A 21,396-nucleotide genomic window follows, 5' to 3' on the forward strand; every position below is an offset into this window, starting at 1 on the left:
CACCCCCCGCGACGGGCCCGCCCCGCCGCTCATTGGCTATGCCGCGGGCGCTGCCGGCTTCCTATTGGTGGGGCTGCCGCGGTGTCCCGCCCCCAGCCGCGGGTGGTTTGGCTCCGGGCGGTGCTGGGGGCTCGGGCTGCGTGCGGCCGGGTCCGTGCCCGCCATGGCGCTGCTGCTGCTGCAGCTCCTGCGGCGGCTGCTGCGCTGCCTCGGCTGGCCGCGCCACCAGGTGAGACTCCACGGCGGCTGCCTCCGCCCCAAGAGCCGCTCGGGCGGAGCGTCTCGCCTGCAGCCGCTTGTCTCGGCGGGAAGGGAGGGAAGGTGGGCACCGCGGGCGGTGGGGCGGCTTCAGCGCCCTCGTTGCTCGCGGCCGGGTTTGTCGGAGCACGCGGTCCCCACGTGCGGATTCGTGGGGTCACTGCCCTGACACTGCCGCTCGAGCGGCTCTTCCTGTCCTGAGCTGAGCGTAGGAAAGCCAGTGGTGTTGTCCGCTCGTGCTTTTTGCCCTTTCAAATACAGGGCTACGTCCCTATTCCCAAGCAGCAGTTAATCCCGCGTGTTCAGAGAGCGGGAAGGTGCGGCGGGGGAAGCTGAAAGAGGCCCCTGGTGCCGGGGGCTGATGCTGGAGCGTGAGGTCGTGGGCAGCTCCTCAGTGGGGGCTGTCAGCAGCGGGGCACTGCTGCGGCTTGTGGTTCTGAGAGAATCCCGGCGTTGTTTATGGGAAGCTGCCGAGTATCTCCAGGAGTGCTGATTTGGCTGAGCTGCCCTGTTTACTTTCTGGTGCTGTTGTTCGAAGCTGTTGATTTTTTTCCAGGCCGTGTTTTTTGAAACTCAGGTTTTTGGCGGCAGTATCAGTCGTACCCTCGGAACATGCCTTCCTTCAGCAGTCTCATCAGGAAGGCATTTCCAGCAGTTATATGCTGTCATAAGGAAGTATCAGGCCAAGGTATGCTAAATTTATTTCACTTCTTTGATAATTGTTCTTTCCCAAGAATTATACAGGTGCGTGTAGAAATTAAATGGGCACTTTTGCCAGCATCTGAAGATACTGGCCTTTGTGCCTCTAAATTATTCTGTACTTTGGCAGTGTTTTAGACACTGTCATACTCGTGTAGGTACGGTGGACTTACAGCTTGAGAACAGCCTTGAAAAGTTAGGTTAACCGAACTGCATTCTGTTTAATTACCAGTAACACAGAATAATTAAATAACTTTGATTAGAGTGAGATTAAGAACTGAGAGCTTTTATTTTGCTTCTCAGGTTCGAAGTTTTTCTGATTTTTAGGTCACATCTGTTTGCCAAAAAAAGAAATATGGATCTACTCGAAGTGTTGTCCGTAGACTTGGGACAATTCTTTCCTTGGAGCCGTACCCCAGACCTTATTTTCAAGTAAGCAATTTATTGTCATACGTATACTTCACCTATTTGTATTTTCTTGTTTCTTAATTTGATGGTAGCTTTCCTCTCCTTTTTAGCTTGTGTAGTTTTGTGGTGCATCCCTTATTGTCTTCAACTTCATTATTGCACTGTTTAAAAATCCCTTTTTGCTCAGGTAAAACCCTCAGTATGAGCTGAATCCAGTTTGCCTTCATACCCTTTTTTTTGGGCATTGTTCGTTTTTAGTTTGTTCAAGACCTAAGCCCATTGGGTTATGGTGAACAAAGTGCAGCTCCAGCTCCAGTGGCCCCATCACTTGCTGATGTCCTGTGGGTGGCAAATGAAGAAGGACAAGCATGTACTAGACTTAGGTAAGTAAAAGTGTAAAAAGGAATAATAGAAATAACTTTTACCTTCTCTGTGGCATGTGATTTTTGTGTTTGTTTTCCTTTATTCCTAACCTTTCCTGGAAACCTTTTGGGTTTGGGGTGGGGGGGACGACTTCCTCCCCAATATGAAGATTATGACTGATTTAGCATTCTTTTCTGAAAGAATTCTGAAATTGAGTCTCCTCTTTCTTCTTCATAGTAGTATGTCAGGTGCATTGGTGGTGCTCTAAATGATACTCACTCACAAAATATCTAGGGAGGGAGCTGGTTGTTGCAGTATTCTGAAAGATTTTTCCTATCTTAGCCTTTTAGTTTACAGCCTGTTTGATAAACTTTATAAATGGCGAAGCAAGGAAAAAAAAGTTAAATGTCTCTTTTTGGCTTTTTTACAGTGTGATGGGTAAGCCTTGATGGTTGCTTTGATGGAAAAACAAACTTGGAAAAAATAATTATTTTAAAATTTTAAAAGCATTTTGAATGTAGTTTATATACATGTTTCTAGCTTTTATAGAGGACTGAAGGCAAATATTTTTACAAATTAGAAAATATTTCAGGTACTGTAAAATGACAAATTGTGCAAGAATTTGCAGATACAAATAGTATACAAGTTTTGTCTTGTCTCCCCCCCGTCCCCCACCGCCCCACTGGAGAAGAAATAGAAAGTTGTCTTACTGTTCCTCTAAAGATCTCTTCAAAATCAGAGAATGAGTTGGAGCCAGAAGCAAGATTAAAATATACACACTTGTATTGTCTTGTACTGCATCTGTATAGGACAGTGTAATTCTGCTTCATGTTGGCATTTATTTGCCTGTGATCTTTGTGCTGTTTGCCAGTAATGAAAATACAAGAAATTGATGAACTGACACACTTTTCTTTGGAGGAGTTGGATACAGTGAGTTATATCTTATGTTTCCTGAGGCATTGTTGTTAAATTATTAAAGTCTGTTTCCAACAGATGTAAAATAGCAGAAAAACAGGAACATTGTTGAAAGAACAAAAAAATCCTGGCCTGTTTTGTCCTGCTCATGCTTTTCTTTAGCTGGCAAGATTCACAGAACTATGACAGTTCATTCTTCTGTTTGTATTTTTTGCTCCTCCTCCTTTTCTGGTTCTGTGGGATGTTATTCAAGAACAGCTGTTCTAATTTATATCTTTCTATTCTGAAGCAGTGTTTATAGCAAGGAGGTTTTAGCAAATCAGCAGATTTTCAGGTCTGATTTGAAGTAAAAGGATGTTTAAAATAAGGGAAAAGGTCTGGGCTATTTTTTTTCAGTCAAAACTCAGTGCATTTCAAATGAATCAGGTAAATTTAGTTTCTTTCAGTGTTTCATAATGAATTTCTGGTGATTGATTTTACACTTACATTTCATTTCTGCTGGCACAGACTTGAAACAGTTTTTGAAATTAAAACCTGAGACTTAACAGCACAAATTTCTAATGCTGTATTTTGTTATAGTGGCTTACAGGTAGTGAGATTCTTATTTTGCAAGTCTGTATCAAACCTTATTATTTTCGAGTACGTTTTATGAAAGATTGTAACTACTTTGGTGCTTGCAGTGTTCATGTTAGAGCTTGATAAATGACTAAAATTTCTGAAGCCTAATTAAGACATCATTATTTTTTGACTCTCCTGCCTTTCATATTCATGTGGCAAGAAGGGAGAGACACCTTACTGTGTCAGTCTAATAACTATTGAATAATGATAATCTTACTGTATAACTTTATGATGTTTAATTATCCCCGAGTGAATTGTCTGACTAATTCTTATGATGTCTTTGCAAGGGTCTGCACTGTACTTGAGCAAAGGGAGACTTGAAACATTTTAGAAGCTATGGGTAGTTAAAAGTGTAGTTTCCTTAAATAGTTGGAAGAGTTAGGACTTGCTGAATAATGGTAACTTGCTTGAACAGCCCAAGTAGTTTTGAGGTTTTCCTTGTTGGCTGAGCCTTTTGAAAAAGTGGTTTGTTTTTTTTTTTTGCTTTGTAGGACTGAATTGAGGAGAAAAGAGAGGGGTACAGCTCCTCTTGACCTGTATCCATGTGTGGATTCAATACAGAGTATTCCAAAAAACAGTGCACAAAATGGTGGTGTTGATCAAGCAGCCCTCCAGAAAATTTCTGCACTTGAGAATGAGCTGACCTTTCTTCGTGCTCAGATTGCTGCAATTGTTTCAGCGCAGACCTTGGGAAGCATTCCCTCACGTAAGCCCTTCTTAATTTGAAGCAAACCAGTGTTTCTTCTTTTGCTTTAGATCTTGCCATGTCTGATATTGTTGGATAACATGTTTAACTTTTCTAACTGAAGATACACCAACTAATTTTACTATGATATCATAGTAATAATATAGCATATAATATTTTGTTTTTCTTTTCGCTAATTGGTGCACTTTCACTTTATTATTTTGTGGTCTGATTGCCAAGTTCAAATACAATTGATCCTAAATACTCTTTATTCTCATTTCCACGCTGGTGAAGGAGCTTAGTAATATCACTGTCTGTAGTCTACTAATAACTGTTTAAAAAAGCTATAGGCTATTGTCCCTTCAGGGTTTTACACATTGAAATAATGGTTAGAAAAAGTATTTTAAGTCAGTCAGGTTGGGACTATAACAAAAACAAATGCTACAAACAGATGTATCCTAGGTAGTTGGTCTCCAATATGCGCTTCTGTCTTGTGATCTCTTTTTTTTGCGTGATAAGTTTAGAGTCAATTATCTTGCAGACCAACCCCACTGTGGTTGCTGAAATACTTGGACTGGTGTGAGGTAGTTACTTTTGTGTAGCATTCTGAAGCACTTCTGTGATTCAGCTGTTCTGTTGGGTCTTCTCTGTCTCTTCTCTATTGCACTCAGTATTGTAATCTGTTTTGCATGTTTTGGTTATTATTTGCTTCATGTAGGTTATTGGAACCTCTACACAATTGATCACCGTATGCGCTCTGCTTTGCTGATTTATCTAGTGCCTAGACTGAAGACACGAGAAGAGAAAATCAGAGCAGCACAAGTCACCTCAGATTCATTACTTCATATATTGTGATTTTGTGGGTTTGAAGTAATGTTCTTCAAGTTTAGTTCTTCTGTGTTGTAATGTGCAAGGTGTCCAAGAAAGCTTTCAAGGGCAGTCTTAGTCTTGACTTAAAACTGATTAATCCTAGATGTTAATATATGTTGTTTTTCTTCTCTAACTATATGCAGAACCCTTTAAAGCACTCAGCACTCCAGATGGATTTTACCCACTGCCAGCCATGACTTCTACACCACTGTCCGTCTCTCACCATCACTTTGCAATTCCCTCGCCTCCTCCGCTTCCTTCTGGTGCACCATCTGGTGTTGATGCTAGCAATTCTGCACTGGAACTTATCAAACAACGCAGAGCTGCAAGAAACAGTGTTTCAACTGCAGCTGACAGTACTGATCACCAGAGGACAAAGAACATTCCCAGTATGATGGATGTTTTGAAAGACCTCAACAAAGTTCAGTTGCGAGCTGTTGAGAGGTAGGTTGGGTTGGATGTGCATCTCAGAAAGCCAAGGCTACCTAAGCATCAACATTACTTCAGTATCACCAGAGAACACTGGTCATTTAAAGGGCAGCTACTGCTGACAAACTGAAGTTAGCAGCTTCGGCATTCACAGTGTGGAATGTAAGATACTTGTGACATGGCTTTTAGGTGCATTTTAAACATGCTGACTATCACTGCATTTTAAACTACTCTGCAGCTTCAGTGTGCAAATCTCAGGCTGGTGTAGTGAGGTGAGGGGTTGCTTACAAGGCTGCATGCATAGGTGCAGGAAACCAATCTGAAAAAAAATAACCCTTCTGGATTCACCATGAAATCCTCAGGCAAACTTTAGAAAACTACTGTTAGCATACTCAAAGTATCCTGGTTCAAGCTTTGAAGTGTTAACAAAAACGCGTGCTGTATCATTTATTGAAAACGTTTCATAGATACATATTTCAATAGTGCAATTGGATTATAAATATTTTTGGTAGTCAGCTGTTTTGATGGTAAGTGCAGTTGACTTGTAAAAAAAATGTTTTGCTAAAGACTGCAGTACCTCTTCTTGTCTCCGCTATGCTTAGGTATAATAGAGATTGCACCTTCACAGTTCTCTTCTGAACGTCTTGGGTTGAAAAAGTAAGAAAAAACTGAGCCTGTAATGAATATTTGATGCTCTTAAAAGTGGAAAGAATGTCACTTGGGAAAACTTACTGCAGTCTCATTTCAACGTTTTCTTAAATGTGAGCTTTATCCCTGAAAATGACTAGCACAAAACTTGGGCTAATGCATTTACATGCATTTAAAGCATGTCTTTATACTTCTGATGACATTCTCACATTAAATAAAGCAAATATAAAATGCACTTACGTAAACCTGTGTATTTCCATTAGATATGGGTTTTTTTCTCTTTAATTTCATGTATGGTGAGTGAAGAAAATGAGATGTTCCAGTTGACAACTTTAACATCTTGAACACAGGCATAATTAGCAGGAAGTGGTAGCTTGTACATTCAACAGGCTTTCTGGATTTAGGCAGCTACATGTATTCTGAAGTAGAAGTGAACTGAATAATGAATAACTTCTATTTTTGGGGAGAGTAACGATGATCAAAATTGTTATAGTCTTTCTGAGAGTCCTTTAATGTGTGCACTGTAAAGGGAAGTCCTCTGTTCTCAGAAACTGAGAGCCTGAAGATCCCAGTCTCTACCGCTCCAACACCGTCTTAGACGTTGTGCAAGTACTCTGGGGGCTTGTTTTTATGTAAACTCAATCCTTTTAGGTTTTGTGCTAAGCACCATTTACTGTAACTTAGAACTTGGTGTTGTCAGTGTGCATTATTAGGCACGAATCATCAGTCTGGAGACAGCACTTTACTTGCTGAGCTCTGAACACCTCTAGATTTTTCCACCCTCCCACCCCCCCAAGATATCTCAATGGTTGGAAAGTCTTGTGATTTATTGTTGTGGACTAATCACTAGCTTCCACATTGATGATAAATTTGGGGGTGTAGGTGCTGTTTTGATTTCTGAATTTAAATGAGCTTGAAATGAGCAAAATTTAAATTGTGTTCACAATGATTACGAGATACCTTAGTGGGACATTCCCATTAACATACTTTATTATAACTTATAAATGACTTGGTATAAAAACTGCAATTTTGCCTTTCTTTTCTTTGCTTGTTATTTGTAATACTTCAACACTGTGTTGATATTTTGCCAGTTTTCTTTATGGAACAGCATGAAGTTGTGTTTTTAGGCTAAGAATGTGGCTGACATGTTGTTGGGTGTAATTGTATCAATTGTATTTGATGAATTGCTTTGAAGTTACAGTGGCATTACCTGTGTAATCAGGGATTTATAGAATAGGGTGTTTGCAATTTAGAAATGTTGTATCTCTTGATTTTGGATTGGTCAGCATAGGATTAGGGTTAGGAGACAATAATTTTTGTTGTTTTTGTTGTTGCTCATAGGTCTCCTGGAGGTACTCCTCTTTCTAGACCCAAAAAGATGCGAAGTCCAGATTGGGATCCAGTTGCTGTACTAACTCACGCTCTAAAGCAGAAATTTGCACATAAAAATGATGAGGATGATTCCCTGGACAAAGAAAATAATTCTTTTGATAGCTCTCCATTTTCTAGTCCTGAGATGCCACTGGTATGTTTTCATATAAGAATGTGTATTCTTGAGCTGACTGCTGTTTTCATGGATAGTTGCAGAGTTTTCACAAGCCTAGAGCTTCTCTACAATTTTTTTCACCACCAACCCAGGTAGTTACTTTCTTTAAAGTATAATTAAAGCAGAAAATCTCAAATTAATTTGAGTGGATGTAGACAGGTAAATGCTTCTGGATGTGCAAAGAAAAAGAACTTAGGAGACTGATTTTAAAAATTTAGCTCATTATTGATTGAACTATGAATCTTAACTTGATGGTACTTGGCAGGTATCCATGTGTGGAAACTGTGTGTTTAAATAGTTATTGACTAACTTTTCAGATAAGAATGTTAGGAAGGTACAAGAAGGTCTGACAAATATACCCTAATTATTCAGAAATGAGAGTAATTGCGGTTGTAATATTTTCCTTTAAGTTCCACACAGTTTGAATCTTTATCCAGTATGAGTTGTGATTCTGTTGTAAAGCCCATGAAGAATACAGTTTTTCCTAGGAACAAAGAAGTGGTAGACAGAGCCATTGGACTAAGGTGATTCTGAGCACTGGTTTCTGCAGATCAGCCTGTGCCAGCTACCTCAGCTTATACAGTCCAGCAGTGCTGTTGTTTGTTTGGTTATTAGGCTTTTCCACACACCTCAGAATTGCTCAGGTGAGATGGATAGAAATAGGTGGCACTAATTTAAACTGTGTCTCTCTGCTTAGTATTTCTTTTTATTGTAGGGGTGAGATAAAAGATTTTATCCTGTGGCATTTGTTACCCTAATGGAGAGAAATAGTAATTTAGAACGTATGATCGATATATAGATATTCTTAGGTATTCTTTGGAAGCTGCTCTTATGTGTGGCTTTTTTAAAAATTTAAGCTCCTACAAGGATTTTCCAAGCTAAATGTAGCATATATTTTACAGACTGCAGTGTGTCAGCAGTTCTGGTGCAGTCTTAATAAAGTTGACTTTTTTTTTTCCCCAAAAGAAAAATTAAAATTTATTAAAAATAACCATGCTGATTTTTTTGGATGCTGCAGACTATTGCACTGCTTAGCTGACATAGATACCAATAGCTGATTCTAGATACAAATAGTTCCTGGAACAGCTTGTATATGGAATAGCTTTTGTTTCAGGGTCTGACAGCTGGATTATAAAGTCCTTGAAGGGAGATGGCTTAAGGCCAGTGTGTTCAGGAGTAGATAAAAACAGAGAGATAGAATTTTTCTGGTTAAAGCAGAATAATCTTATGAGTTTGTAACCAAGCCTCTAACTGTTAACTTTTGAGTGTTTTGTAGAATAAATGTGCTTAAACCAATTGCACAGACTAAAATTAGTATTTTATTCTTTCCATGTTGACGGAAGTGCAACAACTCTTCCAAAATGTTTTTCTTGTAAACATCTTCTAATTCAGTTTCTTGGATATAGTTTTATCTTTGTCTCTGCTCCTCAGGTTGGACGCTGCAGTCTGAAGCCAAATGTAAAACCCAGCCTTACAAGAACTGATGGAGTTAAGCAGGTACCAGCATGGAAAGCAAGAGCTCATATTTAGTGGAGACTTCCAAGGAAAGTTCAGCATGTATAAGTGGTGGGTCCTCTTTGAAACTGCCGTAAGGTGCTATAACGTGTTCTAGAACATCTTTCCTATGCTGTTGAAGTTTGGGTGTTGCAGGGTTTGTAACATTACCTCTTCCTTCTCTTTGATTTCTCAGTAGCCAAACTTGTGAATGTGATGCTTTTACAAAGAGCACAGAGCTGAGAGAAGGCTTCCATTGCTGTGGAGCAGTGTCTTTGGAACCTGGGAAATTAAAGAAAGCAGTGTGTGTGGGGAAAACAAAGATATATTGCTGTGATGGCTAAGATATATGCTGTTTGCACTCCAGCGTAAATAACAAAGAAGTGAAAACGTTTTGTTAGTGTGTTAAAACTACTGTATATAATGGTAATACTTTTTCATGAGAGTGGCATAGTTGCCTTGGTTTTCTTTGCAGTTTGCTGATGCAACTCCTTATTCTGTGTACAAACAGTTTTCTAATTTATTTTGGGTGAGGAGGTGAACTTTGATGTTTGTAGAACTTTGTGCTGTAAGTAAACTGCAGGTCATATATTTAATGCCTAATATGAATATAATGTTACATTTTGAGGTAAAAAAAGACCTTGCAGAGAGATCTGCTTGCATACGGTCTAAATTTAATATGTAAGTAAATATTAGTTTCTGTTTTGGCATGTGCAACTGAACTCAGTTTTGTTCACAAGAGCTTATAAAATAAAATTCTCTTTATATTGTAGATGTGTGTGGTAGTGGCCTTTTGTATTGCAGACATTTATATCATATGAACCGATCGTATTAGACAAATTCTTAAGTTGTATTTTGTAAAACTCCCTGTTTCCAGGGTTCCAACAAAGAACAGCTTGTACTTTTTCCTACCAGAGTACTTAATGAAGCCACTTATTTACAAATTTATTATGGTCCTCTGCTTACAGGAGCTACTTTCACCTAATTTTTTGTCTAACAATCCTGATGTATAAAACCCAAATCCTGTCTGACTGTTGACTGTGTCCCGTATAACCCCTGTGTCTTCTATTTCCCTGCCCACTTACACAGAGTAGACTGACAGCTGCATCCCCTCTTACTTCAGAATCTTTGTACAGTTGTAAGAAATTAGTGTGCAAATACCACACTTGCATTTTGGTTTTAAAAATTACCTTTTGACTAAAAGTGGAACTTAAATGATTTGATATATTCTACTTCTAAAGTTAAATCCTCTAAGTGTTTATTTCTTCTGGATTTGGTAAAATCATTGGACTTTATCATATTCTCCCATTCCTTTATTGGTCTGTAGCAATTTGGCCTTCATTTTCTTCCAAAATAAGCATTTGCTGTTTTCTCTACCTAAATTTGGTAATTGCTATGAAATCTGTACTGGATATCCAGCTCAGCCCTATACTTGATAATTTTACCTTCTTCCATCAAAGCTCCTAATTGTCTTTTGTCTGCTGCTCTGGTCTCTGCTGTACAAGAGCAGCAGGGAGTGACAGCAAAGGAAGTCCACGCAGTGCCTGCTGAAGAGGACGTGAAGGCAGGTGAGTCCCAGTGGGTGTAAGGGCTGTGGATTAGCTTCTTATTGTTCAGGATCTGCAGTGCAATGAGGTGGAGCAAGTTATCTCTTGGTTTATATCAGCATTCCTAGATCCAGGGGATTTCAGGGGTTGTGGCCCTGCTGTTGTGACTGACAAGCAGGAGGGAATTCCTTCTTTGAGAGACTCAATTGTGTGCAAAGTGATATGCTAGTCTCTTTCCTCCACATCAGTTGCTTTGTGTGACCAACAGTTTCTTCTCTTCATGAAGCATTATTATTTTGGATTCCTTTTGCAATTTTTCTGTTCTCTCCAGGGTACATCATTTAACAGGTTTGGTCAACGGGAGCAGTTTGCAGTGAGAATTTTGACTTTGGAAGCGTCTTTTCATTTTAGGAGGGACTTCTGAGAAATTTCTCAGTACCTCTTAACACAATAATCTAGTGTCAGAAGCATCTGCAAATTTTAGTGAGCTGTGTCACCCTTCTGGTTGTTGGATACTGTCTGATTTTTGTAATTTTGATATGAATTGTGCAGTGATGCAGTTTATAGCTGATCTGCTTGCTTCCTTAGGGAAAAGAATAAGTAATGGGCCATGTGATTTTTTTTTTTTTCCCCTACCTACATGCTACAAGATGCTTTGTTTTATGTAGCTCCAGATGTAAAGAAGTCTGTGGGTGGCATCTGGTAACATCTGACAGTTTTTAACATCAGGAAGTTGGAAAGCTTAGCAGAAGTTAGTAATGAAAAGTTTTATCACTCATTGCAGAGATTTTTCTCCCTTTTCAGAATTGATGGAAATGTGGCTTTGTCATCTTATATTCTTTGGCTAAAACTTCTGTATCAACTGGGAAGCAGCTTTAGGTTCTCTGAAGCTTCCTGTGCCCACTTAGAATCCATTCCATGTTTTACCTACAAATGCCCTTGTTAACATAAGGACCCTAACTGAATTTCTCAGTCAAAACAGAACTTAAGACTTGTGCTATTGATCTGGGAGAGGAAGAAGAGACTCAGGAACATGAGTGCTCTGTTGGTCTTCAGGCAGGATCTTGTGAAAGGTTGTACTTTCTTATCACTGAAGAAGTCTGGAAAACTTACTCTCCTACCACTCCCAGTGAATTTTTGGGCAGGATATCTTCCTTCAGGAGGTGGTGCATTGGTTACTGGAATGAAAGTTTTGTTTTTTCTACTAAAAACACTTAAAGAATATGTACATTTTATCCAATTTTCCAGCTGATAAAATTGAAACTAGTAAATGTTTCAAATGTTACGAGTAAAAGGGCTAGAAGGGAAATTATAATGCAGTCCTTTAAAAACATTTTTTACAGATTTTTTTCTAGGAGATCCTAAAAGATTTGAGTTCTCTGTCAGTGACCTTCTCATGAATGAATACAGTTACCTGACAATTACTGTCAGAATATCACTGCTGACATATTCCTGTAATACATCAGACCTATCCAGATACTACTTGTGAGGGACAATTTAATAAATATTAATAATTGTATTAATATATAATTAATTAGTCTGTATAGGCTGTCTGTATGTGTAAGTACAGAGGTTTTGGATAAAAATCTCTCTCTCTGCAGAGCAGAGAGTATGCAACAGCGTTCACTGCCCTCAGTCAATTCTTGTTAGGAATTAATTACATTGTTCTTTAGTCCCACCTAAATACTAAAATTATATATAGGGTTCTTGCAAAGGCCAGACTGACAAAGGGAACCTGCTAAACAAGCTAGCCTTGAGTTACTGATCAGATGCCTTGGGGAAAGGAAGTTCTACAAGCAAGAGTATTGCAACAGCTGACGTACCAGCGTTAAGCAAGGTCTGTGGCCGAATTTCACTTACACTTATCTGAAATGTGTTTGCCAGTGATTGTAGGTACCTGAGAGGTATTTATAATCCTGATTCCTCTACCATGTTCTCAGATCCCTATGTGATTTATCAGTTCATTTTTCATAGTGACACTGACTTCAGCTACATCTGTATTGCCTTCCAGGTTTATCTGAATAATCAGTTAACTGTGTACAGTGTTTTAGGGCATTGTTGCGTATCTGTGTGAAATTGAATAGTTACTGTGAAGGAGGTGCCCTGCTGTGCCTGTTGTGTGCAAACAAAGAAGGACTGGTGGGTGATGTGATGGTTGGAGTTGTCTTAGGCACAGTAATCCTGGAGCGCTAGCATTTTCAATTCTCAGAAGTCAACAGAACTGTTCTTCTGGACTTCTGCAGGACAGACTTTGGCCTATCTAGTGAAGGCTGAGTGAATCTCTTGGGAGGCAGTCCCAGAAGGCAAAGGAGTCCAGAAAAGATGGACATTCCTCAAGAAGAAAATGCTAGTGGCAGAGGAGGAGGTGATTTCCATGGACTGAAGGATGAGCTGATGAGGAAGACATGTCTGGCTGGACAGGGAGTTTTGGCTATGACCTTTTTGGGGCAGACAAATCAGGAGGACAAGAATTTTGCAAGGTAACTCAGGGAGCAAATTGCAACAGTTAAAGCCCAACTAAAACTTAGTCTGACTACTGCAGTAAAAAAAAATGTTTCTTTAAATATAATAGTAATGACAGGAGGGCCATGGAGAAGCTCCATCATTTTCTGGGTGTGAGGAGAAACATAATGACGAAGGACAAGAAAGAGGCTGAGGTACTTTTCATGTCTTTGTGTCATCCTTTAGTAGACAGACCACTTTTCCCCAGGTACCCAGCCCCCTGAGCTAAAAAACAGGGGCAGAGAGTGGAATGAAGCACCCAAGGGGAAATGGCCAGTGACTTGTTGCCACACTTGGACCAGGCACAAGTTTATGGGGCCAGATGGGATCCACTCAAGGGTACTGAGGGAGCTGGTGGAAGTGCTCACTGAGCCACTTTCCATCATTTATCATCAGTCCTGGCTAACTGGGGACTTCAATAAAGCATTTCACAGTTTCATACAGCATTCTCCTGGAGAAACTGGCCACTCATGGATTGTACAGATACACTGTGAAAATCTGGCTGGATGGCTGGGACCCGAGAGTGTTGGTGAATAGAGCTACCTCCAGCTGGCAGCTGGTCACCAGTGGGGTTTCCCAGGACTGAATTCTCTGTCTTTATCTTGATGTGGGGATTGAGTATACTCTCATTAAATTCACAGATGAAGCTAAGTTGGCTGGGAGTGTTGATCTGCTGGAGGACAGGAAGGCTCTGCAGAAGGATCTGGACAGGCTGGATCAGTGGTACAAGGACAACTGTGAGATTCAACAAGGGCAAGAGCCAGGTCCTGCCCTTGGGTCACAACAATTCCATGCAGAGCTGCAGGCTGGGGGCAGAGCAGCTGCCTGGCAGAATGGGATCTGGGAGTGCTGGCTGAAAGTGTATAGCAAGAAGAAAAGATATTTTATAGTTGTAGAGAAGAGTTTTTGTAAAAAAAAAAGGAACTTATAAAGTCATAAATAGTGGATGTGTTAGAGTAATTTGAGTTATATAAAAGGAAACACGACATGAATCAATGCTTTTGTGTGTTTGTATAAATGATTTTGCTTTTGTTTCTTGCAAGTTAGCCAAATGTGAAAGGCACAATCTGGAAGGGTCTTTGACAGGCTTTGCTGTTTGTAGATATTTCAGTGGTTTAGAACAATATATATATATATCATTCTCTGTAGTTATGTCTTGAAACACTTTGTTAGGAACCGAGTCTTGAATTGTCGTGCCAGTTTTGGCAATATCTAAACTGTATTGTGCATAAAGGCTAAAAATGACAGCTGTCCTACTTCTGGGAAATTTGGCACATTTCAGTACTATTTGGCACATTTCGGTACTATTTGGCTGGATTATTTACAAATTTTGATTATAATAATCAAAAGGCCCTTCTTTTGGTATTCATTCATTTTCCACAATAATCCTGTCAGCAGGACCTTTCCTTCTGCAGTGAGAATTTGAATTTTTTTTTTTTTTTTTTTGCACACTGAAAGAACAACAGCATGTTGCTTTTGTTCCCACTCTGTTTCTAGACCTTTAATTTCTGCCTACATTTTCATCCAGTCTGGAAACCTAAAGTAGGCCTTGAAAGCAAATTATTTGTGTATGTTTTGAAGAGTGTTCAGACTTTCATTGTTAATTCGGATGGATGTATTCTTACCTTTTGTTTAAGGCTAATTTTAGGCTTTAGGATTTCAGTGGGTCATAGAAGCAAAAGCAGCAGTCTCAATTCTCTCTTTAGGTAACTGAAGCATGGCAGTACAGTCTGCAGGGGTGGAGCTGTCACTGATTGCTTCAAACAGCTGATCAGGTAAAAATGTCTCAGATTAAAATACATTTGAAAATATTTTAAAATAATTGATACAAATAGTTACATTTTGCAGATGAACTGCATGGGTTTAACCACATGAGAGCAGTATCACACCGGGTCTATGTTCCAAGTCTTAAAAGGAATTCTGTGTTGACAGCGTTAAGTCTCACAACAAAATTTTAATCCCTTTGTATTTTTTGATAGTGGTATACACTAAATTGTGGGGGTAGATGATTCTGTTTTACTAGCATTTTGATGAACTGTGTTTATGTGCACTTGGATTAGTAAAAATTCAACACTTCACAAAATAAAACTGCTACTTCATTTTCTGGGAGAATGGGCTGAAGGTTTTATGTGGTGAGTTAGAGAAGAGCTTGTCCTGGCAGTAATTTTTTTTCTGAAAATATGTCCTGTTTATCCCATGTAAAACAGCCATTGGAGATTTCTTTTTGTGGCCCAGTACATGTATGATGAACACTGCCACAGAATTGCATGGATTCGTATACATAACCTCTAGCTTACACAAGAGAAAATATGCTGCTTTTTACTGATTAAAAGTCAAAGTGACTATGGGGCATAGAAATTCACATTTCTTTCAGATGAAACACTACTGCCTTTCTGTAAACGTGTGTTCTTTGCTCTTTACATGTACACAGTGACTTGAGCAAGTTTAAGGGTATCCATAAAGCTGGGCAAATTTTAATCTTCAGTAGTGGCAATCTTCAAAGTGTCAACTTCATTCTTGCCATCTGTGCTTTCTCTTTGGTAGTTGGCATTTTATTTAGTGGGGAATGTTAAACTGGATTGATTGTTCCCACTTCTCTCTTTCACTTTAGAGTTCTTGTGCTGTAACACAGCAGCTGTGTTTGCTGGGAGGCAGTTGCCACTGAGCAACAGCTGCTGGCATAAAGGAGCAGTAGAAAGAAATTTAAAGTAAGCTTAGTTTTAGTTTTTTCCCTGTTATTTTTGCCTTATGGCTGTTTGATGCATTGTTACCTTACAGTTTACAGTCTACAAGTATTTTTCCTGTTTCTTCTATAATGAAAACTGTAGGAATAACTGAAATAGCAGAGGTTTTGTGTTCTACTGCTGAAGTGAGGGGTTTCTGCCCTTTGGAATATTGGGATTTTTTAGTATGTATTCTGTTGTTTATTATTCAGTTTCGTCCGTCTGGTATTTTACTAATCTTTTCCATTATCCATTTTCTAGCAGGTCTTTTTGCTTGACTTGCATACCATGTTTGACTGTCTTCTACTGGGACAGGCTTGAATAAGGCAGGCTGCTTTTAAACTCGTTCTCTGCTTGTCAGGAAATGTTTCTGAAGAGAGGACAAGCTTAATATTCTTGGTTTTAATTTATTAAGTGTGGAGTTCCTTACCAGCATGTACAGTGGGAAAATAATCTCTAGCTCAGTATTTTGTGATAGTAAAAATAGGTAGTTTGAAGATGTACTTTGGTTTGACTCAGGTGAAATGTGGGCTTTATTAACACCCCCTGTTCCTATCTGCTCATTTGACCAAGCCAATATTTTTTTCATCCATTTGTGTTTGTTTCTTCTGTCTGTTCCTCTCATATGCACTGTCTGCATGTATAAGAATTATGTTAAGGCTTTACTAGTTACATTTCTGAGGAGTGTCTGTTTTCTCAAAACTTCTAGGAAATCCCCAGCCCATTTGTTATTTTTCAGTAGTGGCATAGCCTTTTCTTTCAGATTTGAAGAGTATACTTTGTATTTAGTATATTAGAACAATGCAGCTGCTAATGACTTATAGCAAATAATCTTCTGTATAACCTAGCTTGTTACTGTACTAGTTTTTGATGTTAGGTTTTTGAGTTCACAAATAAAAGAATATATTGAAGATGCATTGACATAAAGCAAGCAAAATAAACAGAATTAGTGATACCCTGCTTCATGCCTTGTGAGCCCTCGGAGCTGTTGCTAGGAGAAGAGCATGGTAACAGTGCTCTAAGCTGGTAGTTGCCCAGGGAACCCAGAGACACTTGTGCTATTTCTACACATCTGTACCAACTCACAGTACTTTTCTTCCATGTTACCCCCTTTTTCTGCTTCTCCAGCGTAATAAACAGTGTGGGGGATCTTGACCACAGGACTAAGTCCTTTGTCATCCTTCAGCATATACAGGTCTCACAGTCAAGACGTGGCAGCTTTGAAGGAAATGGTACTTTCTCAGATCTTGACTGAACACAATAGTAGTGAATAGCTGACCTAATACAGGTTGAGGATGATGGACATCACACCCGGTAATGGGCCCTGGCACTTTTGTTTGCAAGTTGTTGCTGTTCCATTGCTTCAGTATGAGTAAAAGTCTCACTTACGAATTGTATAGATTTTAGGAAACATGGACTGTATTTACTTAGGAAAAAAACCAGCATCAATCATTTCCACTGAAGTAATTATCTGATTGGGGAATAAGTTAAACTATGCTTACTAGAACAAAAAAAATTTGGACTGCAGATGACTAAGAAATTTAAATCTGCAAATTCTAAAGAAGCTGGCTGACAGGTCTATCTGGCCCTTTATATTTACTATGAGCTTTGCAGTAATACAGAAATTCAGACAATTGTGTCATCTAAGTTTTCTTTTTAAGAAAAGTGGGGTAAGACACATGACTATAGGTCAATTGGCATGTATCAATTCTAGGCAAAAGAAATCACATGATGGTATTCTTTTGCATAGTTGGAAATACATAGATAACAGGACTGATCTCTTGTGACTTTATTGTAAAATAGATGTTTTAAATAATCTTTAACAAAAATAGCTGCGATAGAATAGTTTAAATTAAAATGCAACATTTTTATTACCCACAAAGTAGATGTTAAATGGATGTAGAACTGATTAGCTGACAGGTAATAATAATCATTGAAAAGAAGTATTTCTACTAAAGATTATAGAGAATGGTACTGGGCTAATACAATCCCATATTTTTAGTAATGAAATAAATGATAAAATTTGAAGTTAATTAAAACCAGAAGTTACATAGAGAGAAATGGTGAATGATGGCAAAAAGCCACAAGGTAATGCCATAGCAGGTTAGGTCTTCAGAAGGAAAGTACATTCTAGTACAATCAGTTGAAAATCTATAAAGCTGTTTCATTCAAACTGTACTTTCAGAAACAGAAAATCTGTTTGCAGTGACTTGATGTGTCTATGAATGCAGGAAGAGTAAGGAAAAGTGCTAAAAGCCTCTTTCTGTGACAGAGAGAAATGTAATATTAGCCAGTTTTAGGAAGTAAAAACTAAAATAATTTAAGTAAGTGCATTCCAATAATGAGCATGACACCCACAGTGGAAAGTGGTGACTCTTCTTTGTAGTAGAACCCAATGCTGCTTTGACAGTGACCCAACTATAGAGTGAAACAATTGTCCCTTTTTGGCAATGGTGCCTTCCTTCCTCATATGTTTATTTTCTAGTCTGTTTATCATAGGTTGTCTCAGAAGGAGAACAGCTTTTACTATATTTGTTTTACATCTCAAAAGGACTTAGTTTCAGAGTAACTTGTGCTACTCTGGAAAGTGCAAACTCTTTGCTGGTATTCAGATATTTAAGACTTAATTCCATCATGAGTCTCAGTAAAATTTAAGCTTGCTGATGTGCCATGCCAGCTGAAAAATGACATCTGCATTATTATATAAGATGTCCCTGAGAGCAGTATAACACAGGCAAAACTTCAAGCTGTCATGTAACTCAAGAGTGATGATGTAAGCTCTCCCTTTAAATTGATGACATTGAAGTATCAAAAAGAACTGCATTTGGATTGGTGAAGGAATAAACTCAAAAGGAAAAAAAAAAAAAAGCAGGACCGCAAACCCCTAGCAACACACAGATTTTTATTTTTTTTTTAAGGTACATGGAGGTGATCAAATCCCTTTTTCCACAAAACCATAGAAGTTGTGCTCCTTTATCATTAAAGTAAAAGCTCTCCTTTCACACCTAGCTTTCTCTTCAGGATCTGTGATGATTTGCTTCTTGACCTTTAACCTGAATCTGTTATTAAATTATTTCTATTATAACAACTTGTCATGGGAGCAGCATTGATGTCCCTTGTGCAGTTCCTGATCTGTTACTAGGGCACTCCAAAGTGTAGCCACGTTGCAAATAAATAAACTACACCTCTGTTTAGCATTTCTCACACAATGTGACTGTTGAGTTGCCATAGTCAAAATGTCCAATAATTTTGTTGGTGGCTTGTATTTCAAAACCCTGTCAACATAAAGGCCTAAGTAGTGGAAGTAGTCAGAAGATGATGGAGGCTGTTGGTCACACAGGGTTATATTGTGACATGTTTAGGTCTTGGGCAGGTGGAGGATTTGGCAAAAAGCAGCTGAAGTCCAGATACTGTTCTTAGGCTTTGTCCTAAGCAAACATTAATAGTGATATTACTGACTGTTCTTCCTTAAAACTAGAAAACTGAAAACCTCTTTAAAAAAAAATTCATACTATTGTAAAATATGCTTAATAAAAAATGGGATGAGAATTGAAGTGGATCTGAACCTCAGGAAGCTGTTTCTCTTGAAATCAAAAAGCCAGGCTTTATTACGATAAAACCTCCATAGTTTTATCTAGGGTGAACACAGGAATTATCAAGGAAGACAGAAAATAAAAAAGGGTTTTGACCTTGCATGCAAATCTTTGCTTCCACTTAACTCAATACCTTTCTGAGTTGCAGCAAAGTCTCTTGGGCCCCTCACTTGTCTGGCCAACGGCAGAGGTTCACAAGAATTTTATTTACTTGCTGCATTCTCTGAGCTGTGATCTTCTTGCTATGGTTCTCTTGCATAAGATATCCTGCAGTTTCTGGTCTTTCTATCTTCCAGTTAAATCCACAGCATCTCAGAGAAGAGAGAATTCCCTGCTTCTCTTGAAAGGGATGGGGAAATCACATTGGTCTTTAAAAGAATGTAACATATGATTGGAATAATAATCAATACCATCATTTCCCAAATCAAATTATTTTTTGTGTTGCTTGTGATTAGTTGGTGTTTTCAAGAAGCTGACCGTATTTAGGTATGAAGGCAAGGGGATGAGGGCAAGATCTCTAAGAAGGTAAGAATGAGGCTTGATAACCAGTTTTAGATGTCTCCAGACAAGACTCCTGATAGACCAAGCATAGAGGATATATGACGATCAAGTGCAAAAGGAAATCAACTATACAGCTTCTTATCCAAGTTTCTTTACGTTAATTCACTAATCCCTTCAGGTAACATAATTTTTGTATTATCTTTGTAGCTATAATGAAGTTAAATGAAGGAAGTGTATTTGCTCTGTTAAAACTTTAGTACACACCTTTGTGCACCTAAAGCCAATGTGCCAAACTCACTTAGCCATTTTGAGTGGCTGATGTGCCCATCCTAAATCTTACTTATGTTTCTTGATTGGTTTAATATCTGTCTTTATGTAGGCAGTCTTCAGGCAGTGGCATTGCTGAAGATTTCCTTTTCATGTAGAGAAAAGAGGAAGCTGGGCATTTACTATGCACATCTGTGTGCATATTAATTCAGCCATAGTACTGATAAAAGGGACTTCAAAGCACCAAAGTGCAAGTGGCTGCTCCTTAGTGTTCCATGCAGAAATGGTAGAGCTGGTGGCAGTGACTTTCCTGTTGCATTGGGGAAAATAAATGTGCAAAGGTCCACAGAGGGCGGTGGCAAAGCCCCAAAGTACTTGTCATCTACATGGAACCTCATCCCAGCAAAATAGTACATTTTTTTAACAAAGTAATGCCACTCATGTTTTGGTCTCTCAGCTGAGGATACCAATGTATCTACTTTTTCTCCTCCTTCTAGAAGATTACTTGAAATATATTTATCCAGCACACAAAGCATGGCAGATACAAACAACTGCTCTTTGGGACAATACTTTCTCAGTCAGCCCTTGAATCTCCTGTATGTTCCAGTATTTCCTCTTTTCATTTTGATTGCCTAACGTGGACTAGCCTCTGCAGGTGTTGGTAGGTCTGGTTTTAGAAATGAGGCTGGGCATCAAATACATATGTAGTTGTAGCACCAGATTTTTCTTTTTGGTGGCTGTATTTCTTTCATAAATATGCTTATGGATGAGCTAACCTCATAGGAATCCTCTACACATATGAATGGAAAATCTGGATTTGGAATGTAACAGCTGCTGAGCAGCATGAGTGGGTCAGGAAAGCATAATTTTAAACTAATGGTGGATTTAAGTATTAAAGTTATTTTCTTCAGGATTATGATTTTAGTAATATTTATTTGTAACCAGGAATTCCCTTTTTGTTTCATGTAAATGTTTGATCTTTTAAGCTTTTCTATGTGGTTAAAGGTTAATATAGTATTATGGCAGCAACTTCCATATGTACTGCTGCACTTTGTTCTACCTATGTTTTGATTTGGGGAAAGCAGCTCTCAGTCTGCCCAAATGTTCTGAGTTTGTTTTTTTTTTTTTTGATAGGTGGTACTAATGAAGCTAGAGTGTTTTTGGTTTTTTTTTCCTCTCTCTCTCTCTCCCTCCTGGAGGTTTTTCATGATTCACATTGCTTTTTGCCACCCTTTGCACTTCCCACTCTTGTACTTGCACTTTCTAGAGGGGGATGATTGGTATACCACTTGAATTTATCTCTAGGTGGTAGGAGTGCTGGAAATAATAG

General features: G+C 38.8%; 1 protein-coding gene across 1 annotated transcript; it reads left to right on the plus strand.

Annotated features, from left to right (window-relative positions):
* The first annotated feature begins 128 nt into the window (after positions 1 to 128).
* On the plus strand, positions 129 to 8,995 carry MTFR2 (mitochondrial fission regulator 2). The gene is made up of 8 exons (XM_062488924.1): positions 129 to 229; positions 815 to 946; positions 1,285 to 1,389; positions 1,624 to 1,748; positions 3,753 to 3,967; positions 4,960 to 5,260; positions 7,235 to 7,418; positions 8,871 to 8,995. Exons 1-8 carry the CDS (start codon positions 164 to 166, stop codon positions 8,967 to 8,969), a joined length of 1,227 nt encoding a protein of 408 aa, XP_062344908.1. The 5' UTR covers positions 129 to 163; the 3' UTR covers positions 8,970 to 8,995.
* Positions 8,996 to 21,396: the final 12,401 nt, after the last annotated feature.

The sequence above is a fragment of the Cinclus cinclus genome, chromosome 3, assembly GCF_963662255.1.
Source record: "Cinclus cinclus chromosome 3, bCinCin1.1, whole genome shotgun sequence".
NCBI lineage: Eukaryota > Metazoa > Chordata > Aves > Passeriformes > Cinclidae > Cinclus > Cinclus cinclus.